Source organism: Xyrauchen texanus, chromosome 4 (genome assembly GCF_025860055.1).
Source record: "Xyrauchen texanus isolate HMW12.3.18 chromosome 4, RBS_HiC_50CHRs, whole genome shotgun sequence".
Classification (NCBI taxonomy): domain Eukaryota; kingdom Metazoa; phylum Chordata; class Actinopteri; order Cypriniformes; family Catostomidae; genus Xyrauchen; species Xyrauchen texanus.
The window spans coordinates 105,001-131,971 of NC_068279.1; the positions used below are offsets into that span (position 1 = coordinate 105,001).

Here is a 26,971-nt window from a genome sequence, read left to right on the forward strand (position 1 = left end):
TATAAAGATCAAACAATGCACAATCTGTCTGTCTGTCCATCCGTCTATCCTTGTGCATTGTTTGATCTTTTATATATATATATAAATAACAAAAGCAAAATTAATTTTGGTAAAAAAAAGAGATCGAACATATATGAAAAATAATATATATATATATATATATATAAGAAGCAGCAAAAAGGCACTTGGCAGTCAATGTATTGTATACTCAACTTTGCTTAGACAATAAATAAGTTAATAACATATTAAATAAATTGTTTCTTTCATTTTTTTTAAATTATGACTGGCAATAAAATATTTGTTATTGCAAAAATTCCCCCAGAAGAGAAGGGAGGTACAGATTCATCCATCACACCACGATAAGATCACAGGAAACCCCTATTATGACATAGCCATTCTGTGGGTTAAAAGGGTAAAATCATTAAAGTGATTCATAAGAAGTGGCTGTAAATATTATCAGGGAATCAGGGTGCAAAGTGCTGAGTCTTGAAAGGGCCCCATGAATGGCCCCCACTGACAGAAGAATGGCGAGACGTTTGGTGGACACACCCCCTGCCAAACGGACCACGCCTACAACCATAAAAACGACCCTCCGCTAATAAGCCGCGCCCCCATGTTGGGGTGACACGTCCCGACGCTTTTCCACGTCGCCCGCGCGCCCAACGGTTGAGGCTGCGCGCGTTCGTGCTAAGGCCGGGAAAAAATGGCGGCGCCCGTCTTGCGAGTGTCCACCCCTCGCTGGGAGCGGCTCGTCCGGCTGCTCGTGTGTCTCGCTGGGATTCTACTGTCACTGTATGCCTTCCATGTGGAGAGGGAGAAGAGCCGGGACCCCAGTTACCGCGCCGTGTGCGACCTGAGCAGCTCGGTCAGCTGTTCCAAAGTCTTCACGTCCAGGTGAGAGAGAGAGAGAGAGAGAGAGAGAGAGAGAGAGAGAGAGAGAGAGAGAGAGAGAGAGAGAGAGAGAGAGAGAGAGAGAGAGACGGGTGGGCTCAAAACATAGCGAGTTCCCTACGTAGACAGCATATGTGTGCGTCCTATACGATTTCGATTGATTTAGGCGCGGGCGAAAGTTCGAATCAAACGTTTTGGAGCATTACAGGGGGTTCATACGTTTCTAACGCTCATATGATACCCCGAAAGTGCTCACTAGATAGGGAGCTCATTAGGTTGAGAGCACATCCGGAGAGTCGCTCCGGGCCGCTGTTAAAATTCAAATATCAGGCTAATTTTTATAATCGTTCCTTATAAAGCAAATCAGTTTGGCTTGGTTAAACTCAAAGATAATTGTGCATAAATTAAAAATTGTATTTATAGTAGAATGTGTATATGGCTTTTGTTTTATGGGCAGCAACACAGTGCGATAGCAGCTAATGCTAACAGTGCTAATGAGTGAATGAACTCCATACCAGTCCACTGAATAACTGGAATTTTAGTAATAACTCTACACTGATTGTATATTTATTTCGTAATATAGTGCGTAATATTTTTAGCTTTATTATAAATCCAAACCACTCATTTATTAGCATTTATCTAGCTGACACTTCTGTCCCTATTTGAGTACAACAGGCTGCTTAATATCCAGATAATCTGACATTTACCATAATATATTGTATTTCTCTTCATGTCATGAACATTGTTGGGTGTAATGCATTACTAAGTAATAAATTACTGTAATGAAATTACTTTTCATTGAAGAAAAAGTAAAATAAGGGATTACTCTTAATTTTTCAGAAATAAGTTACAGTTTCTTCTGATGTAATTGCGTTAAATACTGTATAGAAAATAGAACAATTCTATATAAAACAAAGGGGAATTTTAAATCGAAATTTAACATCTAATGTTCAAATATAGGGTTTCTAATTAATGCTGTCCCCTTAAATTCTTTGGTCAGTTCATGAATAATTCATTAGATTTATTTGAAAGAATTAATAGAACAGTTTCATGTATTTTTCATGTGTTCGAGGTTGATCAGGGTTTTAGAAAGTAATTAGCAATAAGCAATGCAATTACTATTCAGACAGATAATTAGTACAATTACACTGTGGAAGATGTAATTATTTACTTTTTTAGAGTAAATTACCCAACACTAGTCATGAATATGTACCTTAAATGACCCTATTGTAAATGCAGTATTTATCCCCCCCTAAAGAGTTTAATTGATATAAAGAGTGAGTTAAAGTGAAATTGATTGGGCTTCATCACTTAAGTAACCTTTGAATTCAGCTTGTGATTTATTTACGAGATGCCAATTCAGTTTATTACTGCAGGATACACCCTCAAACATGAGATATCTTCACGATAAGAAACACACAGTGACACATATATTATGATAAGTCACGAGTCATCATGTTATAATCTAGCTGCATTAAGCGTGTGCGCTCGAGGTTTGATCGTCCCGTTACAGAGTGTGCATCAGCCGGTGCAGTTTCAATCTCTCCCCCTTAGATCGGGACATTCACACGACTAATAGAAGAGGCGCCGACCGCACAGACAGTTTCGGAGTTTGTAGTTAATTACATATTATTTGAACTTTAATAAATTTATAACGCATTAATTATAACCGCATTAAAGATGTAACGCATTAAATATAACTGCGTTAAAGATGCAACGCATTAAATAAAACCGCATTAAAGATATAACGCATTAAATAAAACCGCATTTAAGATGTAACGCATTAAATATAACTGCATTAAAGATGTAACGCATTTAATGAAACCGCATTAAAGATGTAACGCATTAAATATAACCGCATTAAAGTAACACATTAAAGATGTAACACATTAAATATAACCGCATTAAAGATGTAACGCATTAAATATAACCGCATTAAATATGTAACACATTAAAGATGTAACGCATTAAATAAAACGGCATTAAAGATGTAACATATTTAATGAAACCGCATTAAAGATGTAACGCATTAAATATAACCGCATTAAAGTAACGCATTAAAGATGTAACGCATTAAATATAACCACATTAAAGATGTAACGCATTAAAGATGTAACGCATTAAATATAACCGCATTAAAGATGTAAAGCATTAAAGACGTAACGCGTTAAATATAACCGCATTAAAGATGTAACGCATTAAATATAACCGCATTAAAGATGTAACACATTAAAGATGTAACACATTAAATATAACCGCATTAAAGATGTAACGCATTAAATATAACCGCATTAAAGATGTAACACATTAAAGATGTAACACATTAAAGATGTAACGCATTAAATATAACCGCATTAAAGATGTAACACATTAAAGATGTAACGCATTAAATATAACCGCATTAAAGATGTAACACATTAAATATAACCGCATTAAAAATGTAACACATTAAAGATGTAACGCATTAAATATAACCGCATTAAAGATGTAACACATTAAAGATGTAACACATTTAATGAAACCGCATCAAAGTAACGCATTAAAGATGTAACGCATTAAATATAACCGCATTGAAGATGTAACACATTAAAGATGTAACGCATTAAATATAACTGCATTAAAGATGTAACGCATTAAATATAACTGCATTAAAGATGTAACGCATTTAATGAAACCGCATTAAATATAACCGCATTAAATATAACCGCATTAAAGATGTAACACATTAAAGATGTAACGCATTAAATATAACCGCATTAAAGATATAACACATTAAAGATGTAACGCATTAAATATAACTGCATTAAAGATGTAACGCATTTAATGAAACCGCATTAAATATAACCACATTAAAGATGTAACGCATTAAATATAACCACATTAAAGATGTAACACATTAAAGATGTAACGCATTAAAGATGTAACGCGTTAAATAAAACCGCATTAAAATGTAACGCATTTAATATAACTGCATTAAAGATGTAACGCATTTAATGAAACCGCATTAAATATAACCGCATTAAAGATGTAACGCATTAAATATAACTGCATTAAAGATGTAACACATTAAATATAACTGCATTAAAGATGTTACGCATTAAATATAACCTCATTAAAGATGTAACACAGTAAAGATGTAACGCATTAAATATAACCGCATTAAAGATGTAACACATTAAAGATGTAACGCATTAAAGATGTAACGCGTTAAATAAAACTGCATTAAAATGTAACGCATTTTATATAACTGCATTAAAGATGTAACGCGTTAAATGTAACCGCATTAAAGATGTAATGCGTTAAATATAATCGCATTAAAGATGTAACACATTAAATATAACTGCATTAAATATAACCGCATTAAAGATGTTACGCATTAAATATAACTGCATTAAATATAACCTCATTAAAGATGTTACGCATTAAATATAACCGCATTAACGATGTACGTGTTAAATATAACTGCATTAAATATAACTGCATTAAAGATGTTACGCATTAAATATAACTGCATTAAATATAACTGCATTAAAGATGTTACGCATTAAATATAACTGCATTAAATATAACCGCATTAAATATAACCGCATTAAATATAATCGCCTTAAAGATGTAACGCATTAAACAGAACTGCATTAAATATAACCGCATTAAAGATGTAATGCGTTAAATATAACCACATTAAAGATGTAACGCGTTAAATATAACCGCATTAAAGATGTAACGCGTTAAATATAACCGCATTAAAGATGTAAAGCATTAAAGACGTAACGCGTTAAATATAACCGCATTAAAGATGTAACGCATTAAATATAACCGCATTAAAGATGTAAAGCATTAAAGACGTAACGCGTTAAATATAACCGCATTAAAGATGTAACGCATTAAATATAACCGCATTAAAGATGTAACACATTAAAGATGTAACACATTAAATATAACCGCATTAAAGATGTAACGCATTAAATATAACCGCATTAAAGATGTAACACATTAAAGATGTAACACATTAAAGATGTAACGCATTAAATGTAACCGCATTAAAGATGTAACGCATTAAATATAACCGCATTAAAGATGTAACTCATTAAAGATGTAACGCATTAAATATAACCGCATTAAAGATGTAACGCATTAAATATAACCGCATTAAAAATGTAACACATTAAAGATGTAACGCATTAAATATAACCGCATTAAAGATGTAACACATTAAAGATGTAACACATTTAATGAAACCGCATCAAAGTAACGCATTAAAGATGTAATGCATTAAATATAACCGCATTGAAGATGTAACACATTAAAGATGTAACGCATTAAATATAACCGCATTAAAGATGTAACACATTAAAGATGTAACGCATTAAATATAACCACATTAAAGATGTAACGCATTAAATATAACCGCATTAAAGATGTAACACATTAAAGATGTAACGCATTAAATATAACCGCATTAAAGATGTAACACATTAAATATAACCGCATTAAAAATGTAACACATTAAAGATGTAACGCATTAAATATAACCGCATTAAAGATGTAACACATTAAAGATGTAACACATTTAATGAAACCGCATCAAAGTAACGCATTAAAGATGTAACGCATTAAATATAACCGCATTGAAGATGTAACACATTAAAGATGTAACGCATTAAATATAACTGCATTAAAGATGTAACGCATTAAATATAACTGCATTAAAGATGTAACGCATTTAATGAAACCGCATTAAATATAACCGCATTAAATATAACCGCATTAAAGATGTAACACATTAAAGATGTAACGCATTAAATATAACCGCATTAAAGATATAACACATTAAAGATGTAACGCATTAAATATAACTGCATTAAAGATGTAACGCATTTAATGAAACCGCATTAAATATAACCACATTAAAGATGTAACGCATTAAATATAACCACATTAAAGATGTAACACATTAAAGATGTAACGCATTAAAGATGTAACGCGTTAAATAAAACCGCATTAAAATGTAACGCATTTAATATAACTGCATTAAAGATGTAACGCATTTAATGAAACCGCATTAAATATAACCGCATTAAAGATGTAACGCATTAAATATAACTGCATTAAAGATGTAACACATTAAATATAACTGCATTAAAGATGTTACGCATTAAATATAACCTCATTAAAGATGTAACACAGTAAAGATGTAACGCATTAAATATAACCGCATTAAAGATGTAACACATTAAAGATGTAACGCATTAAAGATGTAACGCGTTAAATAAAACTGCATTAAAATGTAACGCATTTTATATAACTGCATTAAAGATGTAACGCGTTAAATGTAACCGCATTAAAGATGTAACACATTAAATATAACTGCATTAAATATAACCGCATTAAAGATGTTACGCATTAAATATAACTGCATTAAATATAACCTCATTAAAGATGTTACGCATTAAATATAACCGCATTAACGATGTACGTGTTAAATATAACTGCATTAAATATAACTGCATTAAAGATGTTACGCATTAAATATAACTGCATTAAATATAACTGCATTAAAGATGTTACGCATTAAATATAACTGCATTAAATATAACCGCATTAAATATAACCGCATTAAATATAATCGCCTTAAAGATGTAACGCATTAAACAGAACTGCATTAAATATAACCGCATTAAAGATGTAATGCGTTAAATATAACCGCATTAAAGATGTAACGCGTTAAATATAACCGCATTAAAGATGTAACGCGTTAAATATAACCGCATTAAAGATGTAACGCGTTAAATATAACCGCATTAAAGATGTAACGTGTTAAATATAACCGCATTAAAGATGTAACACGTTAAATATAACCGCATTAAAGATGTAACGCGTTAAATATAACCGCATTAAAGATGTAACGCGTTAAATATAACCGCATTAAAGATGTAACGCATTAAATATAACTGCATTAAATATGTAACGCATTCAATATAACTGCATTAAAGATGTACCGCATTAAAGAAGTACCGCATTAAAGATGTACCGCATTAAATATAACTGCATTAAATATAACCGCATTAAAGATGTAACGCATTAAATATAACTGCATTAAATATAACTGCATTAAAGATGTAACGCATTAAATATAACTGCATTAAATATAACCGCATTAAAGATGTTACGCATGAAATATAACTACATTAAATATAACCGCATTAAAGATGTAACGCATTAAATATAACTGAATTAAATATAACCGCATTAAAGATGTTACACATTAAATAAAACTGCATTAAATATAACCGCATTAAAGATGTTACGCATTAAATATAACCGCATTAAATATAAACGCATTAAATATAATCGCATTAAAGATGTTACGCATTAAACAGAACTGCATTAAAGATGTAACGCATTAAATATAACCGCATTAAATATAATCGCATTAAAGATGTAACGCATTAAACAGAACTGCATTAAATATAACCGCATTAAAGATGTTACGTATTAAATATAACCGCATTAAAGATGTAACGCATTAAATATAACTGCATTAAAGAAGTAACGCATTAAATATAATCGCATTAAAGATGTAACGCATTAAACAGAACTGTATTAAAGATGTAATGCATTAAATATAACTGCATTAAAGATGTAATGCATTAAATATAACTGCATTAAAGATGTAATGCATTAAATGTAACTGCATTAAAGCTGTAACGCATTAAATAGAACTGCATTAAAGATGTAATGCATTAAACAGAACTGCATTAAAGATGTAACGCATTAAATATAACCGTATTAAATATAATCGCATTAAAGATGTAAGGCATTAAACAGAACTGCATTAAAGATGTAATGCATTAAATATAACCGCATTAAAGATGTAACCCATTAAATATAACTGTATTATAGATGTAACCCATTAAATCTAACTGCATTAAAGATGTAATGAATTAAATATAACTGCATTAAAGATGTAACGCATTAAATATAACCGCATTAAATATAACTGCATTAAAGCTGTAAGCATTAAATAGAACTGCATGAAAGATGTAACACGTTAAATATAACTGCATTAAATATAACTGCATTAAAGCTGTAATGCATTAAATATAACCGCATTAAATATAACTGCATTAAAGCTGTAAGCATTAAATAGAACTGCATTAAAGATGTAACACGTTAAATATAACCGCATTAAATATAACTGCATTAAAGCTGTAACGCATTAAATATAACTGTATTCAAGATGTAACGCATTAAATATAACTGTATTAAAGATGTAACGCATTAAATATAACCGCATTAAAGATGTAACACATTAAAGATGTAACACATTAAATATAACCGCATTAAAGATGTTACGCATTAAATATAATCGCATTAAATATAACCGCATTAAAGATGTTACGCATTAAATATAATCGCATTAAATATAACCGCATTAAAGATGTAACGCATTAAATATAACCGCATTAAAGATGTAACGCATTAAATATAACTGCATTAAATATAACCGCATTAAAGATGTTACGCATTCAATATAATCGCATTAAATATAACTGCATTAAAGATGTAACGCATTAAATATAACTGCATTAAATATAACTGCATTAAAGATGCAACAGCAGGGTGTTTCCTTTAAAGAGCTCCAGCTCCACTTATTCCACAATGAGAGTGCTTCTCTATATTGGCCTATCGGCCACCCTGATCTCTGCATGACTGCATCAACCATTAAAACCTGTTAAAGACTTTCATTAAGACTCGTGTGGTGGGCATGTTGAAGGAAGCTCTTTGGCAGGACGCTGAGAGGATGACTGCACCGGCTCAGTCTTATTGCAGTCAAAGATGGAGCATCTTTCTGCTCTTAAGTTTATTCCGTGCACTGTCAAGTGCTTCATCAGATTTGTCGTGTTGCCGGTCTTGGCAGCAATTATCTTGTCACAAATATTGCATCGTGCACTGTTGTCATCGAGCCTGGTGAAATGTAGCCACACTTTTGATCTTTTCCACATCTTTCAAATGTATGGGGGTTGAGACGCATACACACTACAGCCTCACGTGTGAGCCGCGTCTCTGGCATACACACACTGACATACACACTCGCTCACATACACACTCACTCACTCACACAAACACACACAACCCTAACCCTTTTCCACATCTTTCACATGTATGGGGGTTGAGATGCATACACACTACAGCCTCACGTGTGAGCCGCTTCTCTGGCATACACACTCACATACACACTCACTCACATATACTCACACTCACTCACTCACTCACTCACTCACTCACTCACTCACACAAACACACATAACCCTAACCCTTTTCCACATCTTTCACATGTATGGGGGTTGAGATGCATACACACTACAGCCTCACGTGTGAGCCGCGTCTCTGGGCATAACCAGCGTAAACTAGTGTTTTTCCTTGATGCCTAAACACATCCAATCACCAGCACTTTGAGATTTGGGCACATCTAGCATGCTACATGCTTATCACTGACATTGACAAGATTAACCCCTTAGGTATTGAAATTTGGTACCGAACGACAAGAAATTTTTTGATACTCTATTGTTTAGAAGCAATTCGCCGGTGCCTAAAATGTACCAAACTCGATACCCAGCCCTATCGACTGCTGCTGTAAACTGATAACAACAATCTTTTTGCCAAAATAAAAGCTCCAGGTGAAATAAATATGACAGAAACATGTTACTATTGTGTGAATAAAATCTAATCCTCAAAATAATAGTAATAATTATTCAGTATTCCAGAAGAGAAGTGAGGAATGTTCATTCACAATATTTTAAAATAAAAATATAAATGAAAGAAATTAAATAAAATAATTAGGAAAAAATGACTTTTGAGCAATTTCATCGCAAGTACATAAATATCGATAATTATGTTTATTGAATATCTAAAAAATATTGAGATATAATGTTTGTTTCCATAGCGCCCAGCCCTAATGCAAATGATCAACCAACGTTTCCATGGAAAATGTGCAAAAAGTGTTTAAATGTAATTAATGTACACCAATACTGATACAGTATTTTTGTGGACTGCCATTTGTCGTCTTGTCAAAGATGGATCAATTATTATTATTATTATTTTAAAAATAAACATTATAAATGTCTGCAGGTATGACTGTTTCTGAATTCTGCATTTGAATTGAATACTATTGAGTTTCTACAATAGTAAGTTGTCTCCCAAAAAGTAATGTCTTGTTTTTGTCCATACTGTAAGATCAATTTAATATGTAAAATGCCAAATATATAAGATATACATGTTCATATATGTTTATAGATCTGTCATGTTATCTGATTTCTACATTTCCCAGTTAAATTCATCTCTGTGTTGGTTTCTGTGTTTTTGTCCAGATGGGGTCGAGGATTTGGACTGTTGGGAAGCATTTTTGGGAACGACAGCGCAGTAAACCAGCCAAACAGTGTTTATGAAATATTCTTTTATGTTTTTCAACTATTACTAGGTAAGAATAAAATCAACCCTTTGCCCTGCAGAGAACAACACTGTTGAACGTGAGCATTTGTCATTTGTGTAAATTAACTGGTATAGATATTTCGGCTGATACTGATGGCCGAGGATTATTTTGTAAAAGCCAAAATTTTGATGTTAGAAATTGAGATTGTGTCTGTTTCTCCCCCAGCACGATAGCTCCATTTTATAATTTTACATGCTTGAAATCAAGTGGTGTTCTGCACAAAGGATTAAAACATGCTTTAATTTAGGGCTGCCAATTTTCAGACATTTTCATTATCGAAAGTTGTGGAAATGAACAATCAATAAATTGATTAATCGTTAATGGTAATCCCGCAAAATGCACATGGAGGACTCCGAATAACATGTGCATGTAGCCAACTGTTTAAATATAATACTTTTTAGCCAATTTATATGTAAGTTATATACTATTATATTAAATAGAATTTTATATCACCCTGCTCTCTGGATATCGGCATTAAACCCCATAGGGGTCGACCGCTGCTGTTAACTGACAAAAACAAAGTTGCCACATTTCTGTGTTCAGCCAAAATAAAAGCTCCAGGTTAAATAAATATGACGGGTTTGTGCGCGCGCCTGTTTGTGTGCATGTTGGTGTGTGCCTGTCAGTGCGCGTGTGTGTGCGTGTCAGTGCGCGTGTGTGTGCGTGTCAGTGTGCGTGTCTGTGTGTCTGTCTCTGTCTGTCTGTCTGTCTCTGTCTGTCTGTCTCTGTCTGTCTGTGTGTGTCTGTCTGTGTGAGTGTCTGTCTGTGTGTGTCTGTCTGTGTGTGTGTGTCTGTGTGAGTGTGTGTCTGTCTGTGTGTGAGTGTGTGTCTGTCTCTGTCTGTGTGTGTGAGTGTGTGTCTGTCTGTGTGTGTGTGTGTGTCTGTCTTTGTGTGAGTGTGGGTCTGTGTGTGAGTGTGTGTCTGTCTCTGTCTGTGTGTGTGTGTGTGTGTGTGTGTGTGTGTGTGTGTGTGTGTGTGTGTGTGAGTGTGTGTGAGTGTGTGTCTGTCTCTGTCTGTGTGTGTGTGTGTCTGTCTGTGTGCGTGTGTGTGTGAGTGTGTGTCTGTCTGTGTGAGTGTGTCTGTGTCTGTGTGTGTGTGTGTGAGTGTGTGTCTGTCTGTGTGAGTGTGTGTGTCTGTGTGTGTGTGTGTGTGTGTGTGTGTGTGTGTGTGTGTGTGTGTGTGTGTGTGAGTGTGTGTCTGTCTCTGTCTGTGTGTGTGTGTGTCTGTCTGTGTGCGTGTGTGTGTGAGTGTGTGTCTGTCTGTGTGTGTGTGTGTGTGTGTGTGTGTGTGTGTGTGAGTGTGTGTCTGTCTCTGTCTGTGTGTGTGTGTGTCTGTCTCTGTCTGTGTGTGTGTGTGTGTGTCTGTGTGTGTGTGTGTGTGTGTGTGTGTGTGTGAGTGTGTGTCTGTCTCTGTCTGTGTGTGTGTGTGTCTGTCTGTGTGCGTGTGTGTGTGAGTGTGTGTCTGTCTGTGTGAGTGTGTCTGTGTCTGTGTGTGTGTGTGTGAGTGTGTGTCTGTCTGTGTGAGTGTGTGTCTGTGTGTGAATGTGTGTCTGTCTCTGTCTGTGTGTGTGTGTGTGTGTGTCTGTGTGTGAGTGTGTGTCTGTCTGTGTGTGTGTGTCTGTGTGTGAGTGTGTGTCTGTCTGTGTATGTGTGTCTGTGTGTGACTGTCTGTGTGTGTGTGTGTGTGTGTGGAGTGAGTGTGTCTGTCTCTGTCTGTGTGTGTGAGTGTGTGTCTGTGTGTGAGTGTGTGTGTTTCTGTCTGTGTGTGTGTGTGTGTGTGTGTCTGTGTGTGAGTGTGTCTCTGTCTGTGTGTGTCTGTGTGTGAGTGTGTGTCTGTCTGTGTGTGTGTGTGTCTGTGTGTGAGTGTGTCTGTCTGTGTGTGTGTGTGAGTGTGTGTCTGTCTCTGTCTGTGTGTGTGAGTGTGTGTCTGTCTGTGTGTGTGTGTGTGTGAGAGAGTGTGTGTGTGTGTGTCTGTCTGTGTGTGTGTGTGTGTGTGTGTGTGTGTGTGTGTGAGTGTGTGTCTGTCTCTGTCTGTGTGTGTGAGTGTGTGTCTGTGTGTGAGTGTGTGTCTGTCTGTCTGTGTGTGTCTGTGTGTGAGTGTGTGTCTGTCTGTGTGTGTGTGTGTCTGTCTGTCTGTGTGTGAGTGTGTGTCTGTCTGTGTGTGTGTGTCTGTGTGTGAGTGTGTGTCTGTCTGTGTGTGAGTGTGTGTCTGTGTGTGAGTGTGTGTCTGTGTGTGAGTGTGTGTCTGTCTGTGTGTGTGCGTGTGTCTGTGTGTGAGTGTGTCTGTCTGTGTGTGTGTGTGTGTGTGTGTGTGTGAGTGTGTCTGTCTGTGTGTGTGTGTGTGTGTGTCAAGGTTCTAGAAAGAACTTCACTGTCTGTAATGTAAAGCTCTGAATTATCACCTACACATGTCCCTGTTCAATATTGCTGATGTTTGACATCTCTTGGCGTTTCAGAGATAAGACACAGGTCAAACATTCACAACATTAGTCTTGTGTGTCAGACTCTGTCGGTCTTTTAATTTGACAGCTTGTCAATCAATTGCCACGGACAGTTTATTTGTTGACCTCATTCCTATATTATACAGAGATGTGCAATCACTAGTTGGTCTTAAGCCTGGTATAATTATTTTTTTATTTTTTATTTGAAATGAGGAATGAACACTACTGCAGCTATACGCCTAGAATCAGGGTCTTTTGAACCATCAGTACATACTTTCAGAAAGAATAAGTATTTCTCATCTAAATACAGCTGTAACACTATATTCTGTTTTTCTTCCTAATTTGGAACGCCCAATTCCCAATGCGCTCCAAGTCCTCATGGTGGCGTAGTGATTCGCCTCAATCCGGGTGCAGAGGACGAATCTCAGTTGCATCTGAGACCGTCAATGCGCTCATCATGTGACTCGTTGAGCACGTTACCGTGGAGACGTAGCGTGTGTGGAGGCTTCACGCTATTCTCCGCGGCATCCACACACAACTCACCACACGCCCCACCGAGAGCGAGAACCACATTATAGTGACCACGAGGAGGTTACCCCATGTGACTCTACCCTCCCTAGCAACCGGCCCAATTTAGTTGCTAAGGAGACCTGGCTGGAGTCACTCAGCACGCCCTGAATTCAAACTCACGTCTCCAGGGCTTGTTTATGAGATCAACACGTGGTTGTGTTGCGATTGACTGGTCGAGCGCCCCTGGAATAGCAAACCACCGATCTTGTTGTCATTTTAAGAATAGATATCGGGAACGTTCAAATTAAGATTGTGATAAGTCTGACACGTGCATCTAAATGTTAAGTTTTTCTTCTAACCAGACAGTCACTTGGTTTCTATTGCTCCAAGTTGAAAACTATTGCATCACAGCAGGTAATTTGAAATCCGACAGCAATTGTTAAAAATATATTGTTGAAATATCAACATGCTAAATGCCTCCGTGAGAAGTTGCATCTTAAAATCCATCCCCTTTATAGCACAACCTCATCAAGAAGTGCACTAATTTGTCTCGTTTGTTATAAGACTTGTCGACCATCCCAACCCTTATGTCTTCCTCATTCCTCAGTGGTCATGTGCCTTGTGTTGACTGCAGATCTGTGCTCCGGTTTACCACCTAGTGAAACTGTGTTTCAGTTACTGGACACAGTGAACTCTTCTCCACACTATTGCAGTATATTTGCATAATGCGAGTGTTCACTTATCTCTCTTAGTGATAGATGGCTGTAAGCGAGGAACTGTTTGTCACCTCTCATAACCTGTTTTACATTTTACTGCACAATTTCTTTCATTTCCTTATCAATCAGTGAATGAATGCAGAGGCTGTTTGCTCTCTTACTCAAGTGTTTAAGCTCGGCTGTGTTCCAAAAATATTGAGTTGCCTACATAGGCAGCATTTTTGTTTCTTTCTAAATAGATCCCCTTTTCTCCCAGTTTGGAATGCCCAATTCAACCTACTAAGTAGGTCCTCGTGGTGGCGCAAGGCGTGGTTACACGCCTCAATCCGGGTGGCGGAGGACAAGTGTCAGTTGCTTCCGCTTCTGAGACCGTCAATCCGTGCATCTGATCACGTGACTTGTTGTGCATGACACCGCGGAGACTCGCAGCATGTGGAGACTCATGCTACTCTCCACGATCCACACACAACTCACCACACGCCCCATTGAGAGAACCACTAATCACCACCACGAGGAGGTTACCCCATGTGACTCTACCCGGGCCAATTTGGTTGCTAAGGAGACCTGGCTGGAGTCACTCAGCACGCCCTGGATTCAAACTCACGACTCCAGGTGTGATAGTCAGCGGCAATACTCGCTGAGATACACAGACTCCATGTAGGCAGATGTGCTCTTAATGTGAAGGCTGCTTAAAAAAGAAGGCATCATGACTACAGTATGTTGCCTTCGAAGATACCTTTTTTTGGGGGTCAAATCCAACGCAACATGTCATGTAAGCCTTTGCGGCAAAGGGAATGTATATAATGCATTGCGACAAACTCCATGAAAGCAATCCATCCAAGATGGGGAACGAAATCGAATTTAAAAAGGGGATATTTTTCCCAGCCCCTTCTCTTGAAGATTACTTGACTGTGGCGAAATTGTAAAATGATATTGCGTGGTTTCCTATATGCATCACTGCAGTTCCGAGGTGAAATGTCCACTGTGTGGTGCTAAAAGAGAGTAAAACATTATTAACATTCATGCTGTAACAAGTTTTAAATAAAACTAACCTCCCTACCCTAACCCTTAAAACTAAACCTAACCAATAGTGTCAGAAAAACACAATTAACATAATTTTGTGCTGCTTCTATGACACTTTGGGTTCATGTGTGGACTCGTGGGCTCTTCATGACTCGTACCCCGCTCTTTTACATCACAAGTGCAACACTCTATCAATAAAGTGTTCAGGGGAAATAGTGTTCGTAATAAAGGGAGAATCTTGCATCCTTGCGGTGAGATGGGGCTCCGTGTCGGGCAGGGTAGTATCTATGGAATAGCCCAGGCATGAGCTGGGTCCATCGGCCACACACACTCCCCTCCAGGGTCCGCGGCGTGAGGGGCGACGGCGTCCTTGGCGGCCTGACTTCCCTTGGCAGGTGAGTGGGAAAGGCGGTCTGGTCTCTAGCCCGTTGGCCACAACCTGTGCTGTTCTCCCCGGCGACTCATTTAATCCATCCGGGGGTCCGAGGAGCGGGTCCGGCGGCGCATCCAACTCGTCCGAACACTCCCGGCTCTGGTCCTGGGCGTGCGAGGATGCCAGTGTGTGCACACATGGACGTTTGAAGCCGGCTCCCTGAGAAGAGGTGCGCTCTGCGTTTTAAAGACAGCGGTGATGAAGCATTATTCCCGTCAGGTGTACTTCATCCACCGCTGTCAGTAAAAGGCTTATTAATTACGCACCTCTTCTCGCTCTCTTGCCCAATTCCCATCGTGAGCCTGGCTGAAGGGCAGCACTAAGAGACGGGGTGACGATGACGAGAAGGAGGGGAGAATTATTCCGCCACAAAACGTTAAAACAAGTCGTACGGTATAGTAAAAGTGTTTAACGTTTTAGATTTGTGTGCAAGTAAATTAAAATAGTTGTTGTAGCGCCTCTAATGTTCATTTCACCAGGAAACATTCGCGATTCGTACAAAGAGGCATGTCGAAATCATTATGCAAGTATGTTAGTATCGTAATGTGACACTTTTCAGAAGAATCATATTTCACCCAATGTTTGTTACATTTCTGTCTCTGAAGACAGCAAGGCAGCTCGTTGTCCTGTAGTAGCCTTGAACTACGTTAAACAGACAGATATTGGAAATAGTTTTAATTCTTGATGTCTTGGCGCATGCCTCGCTCTTGTTATTTATCTGCATGACTCAAGTCTCAGGCACGAGTTTGTCCCGCCGTGGCCTAATGAAATTTCATGACTATGAATAGCCAGACTGTGTCAGAGAATGTGTTGAATGCCCTCTGTTCTGGAGAAACGTTCCATTCGTACAAGAGACACTGAAGAAGAGAGAGGGGTCGACAAGGGGATGAGTAGAGGAAATGTCAAGCCTCAGAAATGCACCACCCCCTCCGTATAAGCCACGCCCACTTGTCTGATGTCAGCCTGGCCAGATCAGCTGATGAAACCGACTCTGTTCCAAACCCTTGTGAGCTGTCTTCCTGTATACTGCCTACATAGGCAGTTGTGTTCTAAGGCAACATTCTTTTGAAATAAATGACTTATAAGTGACTGATTTGGAACACACTACATAGTCAGCAACTCAAAAGATGATATATATATTATAATAAATCGTTTTTTTAATCTTGCACAAAATGCACATTATAATTTCTCAGTTAATACACAATTTAAATGCTCAAAGTTTAAATAATTGTGATTTCACTATAAGATCACAAACAAATAAGCCTTCAGAAAAAGTGTATTACATTCAGGCTGATCAGAACAAGCAACAGAACTGAACCTGTCCTGAAAAATTTGGGAAAATATGGACATTAATATTTAATTAATTGTCTCGATTATTATAAGCACATTTTAACTTCTGGGTCTGTGTATCTCAGCGAGTGTTGACGCTGACTATCACACCTGGAGTCGTGAGTTTGAATCCAGGGTGTGGTGAGTGACTCCAGCCAGGTCTCCTTAGCAACCAAATTGGCCCGGTTGTTAGGGAGGGTAGAGTCACATGGGGTAACCTCCTCGTGGTCACTATAATGTGGTTCTCGCTCTCGGTGGGGCGTGTGGTGAGTTGTGTGTGGATGCTGCGGAGAATAGCGTGAAGTCTCCGTGGCAACGCACTCAACGAGTCACGTGATAAGTAGCATGGTTTGGCAGTCTCAGACGTGGAGGCAGCTGAGATTCGTCCTCCGCCACCCAGATTGAGGCGAGTCACTACGCCACCATGAGGACTTGGAGCGCATTGGGAATTGAGCGTTACAAATTGGGGAGAAAAAATTGTATAATTGTATAAATTAATATTACTGTAATAATTAGACAAGCTGTCTGTGTTTGAAATAATGTGTACAGTTTACAAGTAATAACATTAATTTTACATTCATTTGTATAGCAAGCGCTATAATGCTACTGTCACTTTAAGAGCTTTTGATGTACCCATTTAGTCTCAATGGCGGTAACGCACAGTCGATATGGGATTTCTAAGGTAATTAAGGCCTCTTGTCCTTGCAAGAGGCCATCTGGTTTAACAGTGTGCTGTTTCACAATAAATACCTGGAATTTCTAAAATGGCATATCGGAAGAAACTAGAGACTCAAACAGGTTTCAATGTAAAAACTTAATGAGGTTTCTTACTAGATGTACATTTGTTGGTGTTTCTCCCACAGACCAACTGAGATTGGCTCCATGTTGTTTTGCCACATGACTCCGTGTGTCAAATATTTTACCATTTATTGACAGCCCAGAGTGTCCTGACCTGAGATCAGTCGGTTAAAATCTATTTAAATTATGCGTAGTGAATACCGAAGACAAAACACAATGTACGCACATGAGGTCGCGGGTTCGCACGAGGTTAAAGTAAAACATTTTCTAGCCTCATCCATCATCTTAGATGAACTAAATTGTCAGTGTATTATGAGATTGTTTTCTCTGCAAAGCCGGATACACGTTAGCATTTAACCAAAAATAGTTATCTCAGAAAGCCAAGCCTTTGTGTCAGGAGTTTGCCTATGGTCCCTTAAAATGCTGTCTTCATGATTCCTTGTATTGGCATGAGAATTATGCATCCAAGGAAGTGATTTACAGGAAACTAAAGATAAGCAGTGTTGCAAATATACTGAACCCATTCAATGTGTTATAAAGGTCTTGCTGCACACTGGCAAGCTCTGGATTTCTGTGTGATTTCACCTATGGACCCTTTTCACATACTGTGATGACACATTTTGGTCATAAAGGGACAGTTCACCCAAAAATGAAAATTCTGTCATCATTTACTTACCTGCATGTCATCCCAGATGTGTGTGACTTTGAGTGGCGTTGTATGAAACTACAGATCTGAAATATTCTTCTAAAAATCTTCATTTGTTTTCTGCAGAAGACAGAAAGTCACACAGATCTGGGATGACATGAGGGTGAGGAAATGATGAGAGAAATGTCATTGTTGTTGGACTATCCCTTTAAATAAGCAGCATAAAACAAGCCAACTTTTTTTTTTTCATTTTTTAAATGATTTAATTTACATAAACACCATACTGTGTCTTATTACCCTGGCATTAATAATAATAATAAATAGCACTGCTGTGTTGGGTTTTCTGAGGGAGTGACCGTAAATGTGCATCCTTCTCTCTTCCGACTGTCATAATCCATCTCTCTCCATTGTTTCTTCTTTTGAATAGTCGTGAAAACTAGATCTGGGAAAAAATACTGATTTTATGATCCATAAACATTTAATTCTAATCACACATGGCATAGAAGCCTTTGGACTCCACTCTGGTTAATAAGGGGTCAACCAAAACACTCCTGTAAAGCACTTACTGAACTGTTGCTATTCTTAAAGAGACGGTACCATTTTAGAACTTGTTCCACATATCAGTGTGAATACTTGCAAAACATGTAACAATATATAGATATATAATACACACACACACAGTTGTGGCCAGAAATATTGGCACCCTTGGTAAATTTGAGCAAAGAAGTCTGAAAAGAAATCTGCATTGTTTATCCTTAAAATTCACAAAAATCGAACATTTAATTGAAGTTAAACAATTGAAAGAGGGGAAATATCTCATTATTAAATAAATATTTTTCTCCAAAACATGTTGGCCACAATTAATGACACCCCTAGAAATCCTTATGAGTAAAATATATCTGAAGTGTATTCCCATTCATATTTTACATTTTAATGCACCTGTGTGACCAGGAACATGACATCATCCATGACTTCCTGTTTCACAGGGGAATAAATATGAGGTCACACACAGACCAAATTCCCTTAATCATCCATCACAGGGGGTCAGATTAAAGAATAAAGTTCTGATGTGCGGCTAAACGTTGTTGAGCTTCACAAAATGGGAAGTGGCTATAAGAAAATAGCTAAAGCATTTAAAATACCCATTTCCACCATCAGGGCAATAATGAACAAGTTCCAATCAACTGGAGATCTGAAGAATCGTCCTGGAAGAGGACGTGTGTCTATATTGTCTCCACACACGGTGAGGAGGATGTTCAAGCGGCCAAAGAACCTCCAAAGATCACATCTGGAGAACTGCAGAGATTAGTTGGGCTCAGAAAGTCTCAAATATACATCAGACATCATCTACAGCACCACAAGTGGTTTGGGGGGGTTCAAGAAAAAGCCTCTTCTCTCACCCAACAACGAACTCGAGCGTCTTCAGTTTAACAGACACGACTGGAACTTCAGATGTGACCGGGTTCTGTGGTCAGATGAAACAAAAAAAATGCTTTTTGGCAGCAGACACCAGAGATGGTGCACAAAGATAAGGTACCCAATGCAAACGGTTAAATGTGGTGCTGGAACTTTAATGTTGTGGGGCTGTTTTTCTGCCAGAGGTCCTGGGCATGTTGTTTGGATACATGGCATCATGGACTCTATCATATACCAACAGATAAAATATCCAAACCTGACTACCTCTGCCAGAAAGCTTACAGTTGAAGTCAGAAGTTTACATACACTTAGCTTGAAGTCATTAAAACACATTTTTTAAACACTCCACAAATTTCATATTAGCAAACTCTAGTTTTGGCAAGTCGTTTAGGACATCTAATTGTGCATTTACAGACCGATTGTTTCACTTTTAATTGACTATAATCACAGTCACAAGCATTTACATACACTAAGTTAACTGTGTCTTTAAGCAGCTTGGAAAATTCCAGAAAATGATGTCAAGCCTTTAGCCAATTAGCTTCTGATAGGAGGTGTACCTGTGGATGTATTTTAAGGCCTTCAAACTCGGTGCCTCTTTGCTTGACATCATGGGACAATCAAAAGAAATCAAAGAAATAAAACTGTGGACCTCCACAAGTCTGGTTCATCCTTGGGAGTAATTTCCAAACACCTGAAGGTGCCAAGTTCATCTGTACAAACAATAGTACTCAAGTATAAACACCATGTGACCACACAGTCATCACACCGCTCAGGAAGGAGACGCATTCTGTCTCTAGAGATGAACGTAGTTTGTGTGAAAAGTGCAAATCAATCCCAGAACAACAGCAAAGGAGCTTGTGAAGATGCTGGAGGAAACAGGTAGACGAGTATCTAGATCCACAGCAAAACCAGTCCTATATGGACATCACCTGAAAGGCTCAGCAAGGAAGAAGCCGCTGCTCCAAAACCACCATAAACAAGCCAGAATACAGTTTGCAAGTGCACATGGGGTCAAAGATCTGACTTTTGGGGAAATGTCCTCTGATCTGATGAAACAAAATAGCCATAATGTCCATTGTTATGTTTGGAGGAAAAAGAATGAGGCTTGCAAGGCGAAGAACACCATCCCTACCGTGAAGCATGGGGGTGGCAGCATCATGTTACACCCCTCCTCGTCTCTCTTCACTGGCTGCCGGTTGATGCACGTATCAAGTTCAAGGTTCTGATGCTGCATACAGAACAGTCACTGGGTCTGCTCCAGCATACCTAAAATCATTAATGCAGATCTACACTCCCGCCAGAAGCCTGCGGTCGGCCAAGGAACATCGCCTTGTTGTACCAACACAAAGGCACCAAAACACTTTCCCGGACTTTTGGCTTCATCATACGTTGTTGGTGGAATGACCTTCCCAACTCAATCAGTGAAGCTGAATCACTTTCTGTCTTCAAAATATGGCTAAAAACACATCTTATCCAAGAGCAATTAACCAGTCACTAAAATAAATTCTTGTCGCACTTTAATCTGTTTTGAATACTATTTTGATGCTAGGTAACTTTGTTGTATGGCACTTTTCATACCACTGTCTCCTTAAGATGATTCGCTAATGTTTCCTCTTTTGTAAGTCACTTTGGATAAAAAGCTTCTGCCAAATGAATAAATGTAAATGTTGTGGGGGTGCTGCAGGAGGGACGGGTGCACTTCACTAAATAGATGATGACATCATGAGGAAGGAACATTATGTGGATATAGTGAAGCAACATCTCAAGACATCAGACAGGAAGTTAAAGCTCGGTCACAAATGGGTCTTCCAAATGGACAATGACCCCAAGCACACCTCCAAAGTTGGGCAAAATGGCTTAAAGACAACAAAGTCAAGATATTGGAGCGGCATCACAAAGTCCTCAATCTGAGGCCTACAAACCTGACTCAGTTACACCAGTTCTGTCTGCAGGAATGGGACAAAATTCCAGCATTTTATTGTGAGAAGCTTGTGGAAGGATCCCCAAAACATTTGACCCAAGTTAAACAATTTAAAGGCAATGCCACTAAATACTAACAAAGTGTGTGTAAACTTCTGACCCACTGGGAATGTGATGAAAGAAATGAAAGCTGAAATCATTCCCTCTACTATTATTCTGACATTTCACATTCACAAATAAAGTTGTGATACATGGTATCATGGACTCTATCATATACCAACAGATACAACATCTAAAGTGAAGTCAGAAGTTTACATACACTTAGCTTGAAGTCATAAAACTAATTTTTTAACCACTCCACAGATTTAATATTAGCAAACTAGAGTTTTGACGAGTCGTTTAGGACATCTAATTTGTGTATTACACAAGTCATTTTTCAACAATTTAAAGACAGATTGTTTCACTTTTAATTGACTATATCACAATTGACTTAAGACAGTGAATGTCTTCTATAATTAAATGTCATGAATTGTGAAAAACTGAGTTTAAATATATTTATCTGCAGTGTATGTGAACTTCTGAATCAACTGTTCAGTGGGACCTGGTTGGATCTTCCAGCAGGACAAGGATCCAAAACAAACAAAATCAACACAAAAATGGTTCACAGACCACAAAATCAAGGTTCTGCCATAGCTATCCCAGTCCCCTGACCTGAACCCCATAGAACACCTGTGGGGCGACCTGAAGAGTCCATCAACATGCTCCTCTGAATTTGAAGGATCTGGAGAGATTCTGTATGGAGGAATGATCTCCGATCACCATGTGTTCCCATCCCTCATCAGGGATTATAGGAGAAGACTCAGAGCTGTTATCTTGGCAAAGGGAGGTTGCACAAAATATTGAATAAAAGAGTGCCAATAAATGTGACCAACATGTTTTGGAGAAAATTATTCATTTAATAATGAGATATTTCCCCTTTTTCAATTGTTTAACTTCAATTAAAGGTTAGATTTTTGTGATGTTTATTTAATGAAAGATCAAAAGGATAAACAATGCAGATTTGTTGTCATAGACATATTTATATATATATAATGCTAAATAATATTTGCTGTGATCTGGCAGTCACCTATATAGAAGTTTTCCCAGCTATAATTTACTCCTGCGGTCCAAACCAAAAACTTTAAAGGGGTCTTTCGAGGAGAATAATTGGCAGATAGCAAAATCTAATGTGATAAGATTGAATAAAGGGTTTAAATTAGTGGTTAAATTATTGTCTGCATCTTTTGGACATTAAGAGTGTTTTCCAGAACTCCACAAACTTACCAAAAATCAGCTCAGTTATGAAGTTTACATGCACTTGAATAAACCAGCAATGCATATATTTCTGCACTCGATGTGAAAACATAAACCGACGTGAATAAGCCTAGCTTTGTTTGCGTTCTGAAAATGTACACCCCAAGGTATGTCTTGAATTGTATGTTCATGACACAATTGTGATGGAAGTACAACCGTAAAATTGTAGCATCTTCTAGCATTTTTAATGCTGTTATTTTCCCGATGTTTGTCCAGTTCACTAACTGCTGTTTGCACGTATTTGCAGGTTTGACGGCCAGCGCGATGGCTGCCCTGATTCTGATGACTACGTCCATCGCGTCCGTGATGGGCTCTTTCTATCTGGCTTACATCCTGTACTTCGTCCTGAAAGACTTCTGCGTCATCTGTGTCACCACATACGCACTGAACTTCATCCTGTTTGTGCTCAACTACAAGCGACTGGTTTACTTGAACGAGGCCTGGAAGCAACAGCTCCAAGCCAAACGGGACTAGACGGGGAAAAACTAAAATATATATAGAAGGATGTCGGGGGGGTGACCTCTGAAATTTGTGACTTGCCACCAGGAGACCTTGCTTCCAAACAAATTCTGTCGTGTGTGTGTAAAACAAAACAACAACATGAAACAACGAAAGAAAAAGTGTAAAGAAACATTTTAGGGGCCACCGATCACATGTTTATCACATTGCAAGGAAGGATTTCAAAATGCACATTGTTGTCCATTTTTATTTCTCGTTGGTTTTCTTTGTTGAGGTTTGGGCTGTGATCGAGAGAGATCAGTCGGACAAGAGCTCACGGGAACAAAAACTACCAGTCGGTACAAACGGAAGAGAGTGTCCTTTCCTGAGGAATAAAACGATGGAGAAAACGTGGAAAAAAGATGCGAGACTACTTGAATCCACTGGGAGAGTCTTCGCGGGACTGAATTTAAGGGTTTATAAAGGGTAAACGATCATGAGGTTAATGTACCGGACGCAGAGGTAATTCCACACGTCATTAAGAAATAAAGTGTAATTTGTTATGTTTACAGATTTTATTTGTATTATTGTTTTGGAAGAGGACCACTCATAAAACACGGAAGAATGTGAACTGTATGTGTGTAGATCAGATTTGTCTGTGACTACTTTTTATTTTTTATTTGTTTGTTTCGCAGTTCTGTAAATAGCCGCAAAGCAATATTCCGAACTTGAAACATTAAAACAAAAGTCCGATAGCATGTCCGTCACTTCTAAAAAATGGTTGTGGATTTTAGTGCAAATTTCTGAAGGCGTACAGTTCTCTGTACAGGTATTATGACGATTGACTCGTCCTACGGTGGTTTCTAAACCCCGGAATAATGCTGCGTTCACATCCTGTTGGAATTACTGTACTTACGAGATGACCACACGGAGACTTTACATAAAAATGGCATATACAGTACGTTTAACTCTTGATTAACTGCCTTATTGGTTCTCTATACGTGACGTCATGATGGTCAGGTGGGAGCTTTTATATACTTTTTTTTTATTTATAACTTGTAATGAGAAGTTCTTCGATGATGCAAACGCTTTATACGCCGGAATATCGCCGTAATTCCAACATGACGTGAACGCACCACAAGTCAAAGCTGCATTCACATCATGTTTGAATAACCGTAATTCTGGAAGATTATATTACGAGCTGTTCCCTTGAAATACGACTAAAAGTGAAGAATTAATAATTAAAGGAATATTCCGGGTTCAACACAAGTTAATCTCAATCGACAGCATTTGTGGCAATGTTGATGACCATTAAAAATAATTTCGACAAGTCCCTCGTTTTCTTAAAATATAAAAGCACAAATGTGTGTTCCAGTGAGACACTTCCAATGCAAGTCAATGGGGTATTTTTAAAGGGTTTAAAGGCAGAAATGTGACGCTTATAATTTTAGAAAAGCACTTACATTAATTCTTCTGTTAAAACTTGTGCATTATTTGAGCTGTAAAGTTGATTAAATCATAATTTTTATAGTCGTTTTAGGTTTTTAGGGTCTTTTGACATCGTCATGGCAACGAAGTTATAAAGTTGTCTATATCTTCACACAGATGTGGTCAGTGAGTGATTTAATGACAGTAAAATCATGTTAACACACATATTGTTTATGTCTTGTGACTTGTGAAACAGTATTTTAATGTGTACAGATTAAACCCCATTGACCTGCATTGGAAGTGTCTCACTGGAACACACATTTAAAGAAAAGGAGGGACGAGTCGAAATAAATTTTTGTGGTGATCAACATTATGACACAAATGCCGTCGATTGAGCTGAACTCGTATTAAACCCGGAATATTCCTTAATCAACGTATCAAACAGAAATATTTAGATGTAGCCAAAAAAAACAACCTTTAAAAACTTTTAATGCCGCTGGATGTTTTTACATGACGTCGCGAAAACTTTATTTTCAGAATCTCGTCATGTTGGTCATTCCAATGTGGTGTGAACGCAGGGTTAGATGAAACCTGATCTCAGTGCTAATGTATCGTGAAGCACCCTTTCTTTATTTTTCATCACTTTCGTATGTACACTAATTTTAAGCATTCCTTACCAAACTAACAGAAGGTTAGAGAAAATGAACATTTTATTCCTGGAGATTTCTCCAGTTTTTTGGGTTTATTTCAGTTCATAATGTTCATATGTTTCATCCTTTAGTTCCTTGTTAATGATTGTGTCCCTGTCTTGTGATTTAACGTTGTTCAACCCCAACTAAACGTTTCACCCAACTGCTGTCACTAATATCCACAATTCTCCTTTTCTGTCAGTGCTGTCTTGAGTATCGTCTCAGATTTGTCCAAAACGTCTCCAGCTGTTTGGATGGTCAGTCACGATGCCAAACAACGGCAAACGGTCTTCAGTCTTTAAAGTGGGCCTGTTGTGATGGATTGTGTTCCTCAAGACAAGCCACTCATCATAGAACAATGTTCGTTTAATAGTGAGGCTAACCGTTTGTGCTGGTGTCCATTTCTTTTAAAGTCTATTGTGTGTTCATGTACCAGCGGGAACGTGTGACTGTTGAAGGTGCTGTTAGTCGGGCAGCTGGGAAAATAACATTTCTGATTCCATGTTTAGCCAATCAGAAGACGTTTAATGAAGCGTCAGTTTAAGAGTTTGTGGCGTGAGAACGCTCCTGTTGCATTTGGCAACATTCGTAGCACCTGTAGAAGTTTCCGTGTAACTGTTTGTGTTTGCTGATATCAAACTGCATCTCTGTTATAATCGCTGATTATAATGATGTTTTTGGAAAGAAGGGGCACACCGTCTCATTTAACGGCTAAATCTCGTGGAAGTTCTACAGCAGCTAACATCGCTTACAGCACCTTTAACAGTTGTATTATAGTGAACTTGAGATAAATGGGGTCGGGGCAGATTGGGATAATTTGATGCAAATAAAGACAATCAAATGACAAAGACGAGTACTGTCCATCCAGTGTCAGACTGTTTATCTTGATGTCCATCGACGAAACATTAAAATACAAGTTTGCCTGTAAAATTCCCAATGCATAAAAAATGTGGTTTGTGAAATTTAGACATGATTTAAAGGGACAGTTCACCCAAAAATGAAAATTCTGTCATCATTTACTCACCCTCATGTCATCCCAGATGTGTGACTTTCTTTCTTCTTGAACACAAATGAAGATTTATAGAAGAATATTTCAGCTCTGTAGGTCCATACAATGCAAGTGAATGGTGACCAGAACTTTAAAGCTCCAAAAAGCACATAAAGTCAGCATAAAATGAATGACTTTATAAGACCAGGCCAAAATATAACACGTTTTTCACTGTGCATCTTGATATTGCAGTCTCTAGGCACGATCATTATTTCAAGTTTGATTACACTTCTTACTGCTTGAGCACTAGACGGTGCTAGGAAGTGTAATCGAGTTTGAAATCATGATCTCTAAGGAGACTGCTGATGTCAATATTTATATTATAGTATAAAATGTTTTTATATTTTGGTCTGTTCCCATCCAAAACAGATTGGATTGCTTCATTAAACCACTGGAGTCA

The 26,971-nt window shown here is 37.8% G+C and overlaps 1 protein-coding gene across 1 annotated transcript; it reads left to right on the forward strand.

Annotated features, from left to right (window-relative positions):
• The first annotated feature begins 621 nt into the window (after positions 1–621).
• Positions 622–26,506, forward strand: LOC127643269 (vitamin K epoxide reductase complex subunit 1-like protein 1). Its single transcript, XM_052125942.1, has 3 exons — positions 622–894; positions 10,263–10,372; positions 23,216–26,506. The coding sequence occupies exons 1-3, from the start codon at positions 704–706 to the stop codon at positions 23,440–23,442; spliced, it is 528 nt and encodes a 175-aa protein (XP_051981902.1). The 5' UTR covers positions 622–703; the 3' UTR covers positions 23,443–26,506.
• Positions 26,507–26,971: the final 465 nt, after the last annotated feature.

Coding starts and splice junctions, on each gene's coding strand:
- LOC127643269 (XM_052125942.1), top strand. CDS start 704: ATGGCGGCGCCCGTCTTGCGAGTGTCCACCCCTCGCTGGGAGCGGCTC. Junction 895..10,262: donor TCCAAAGTCTTCACGTCCAG/GTGAGAGAGAGA, acceptor GTTTTTGTCCAG/ATGGGGTCGAGGATTTGGAC. Junction 10,373..23,215: donor TGTTTTTCAACTATTACTAG/GTAAGAATAAAA, acceptor ACGTATTTGCAG/GTTTGACGGCCAGCGCGATG.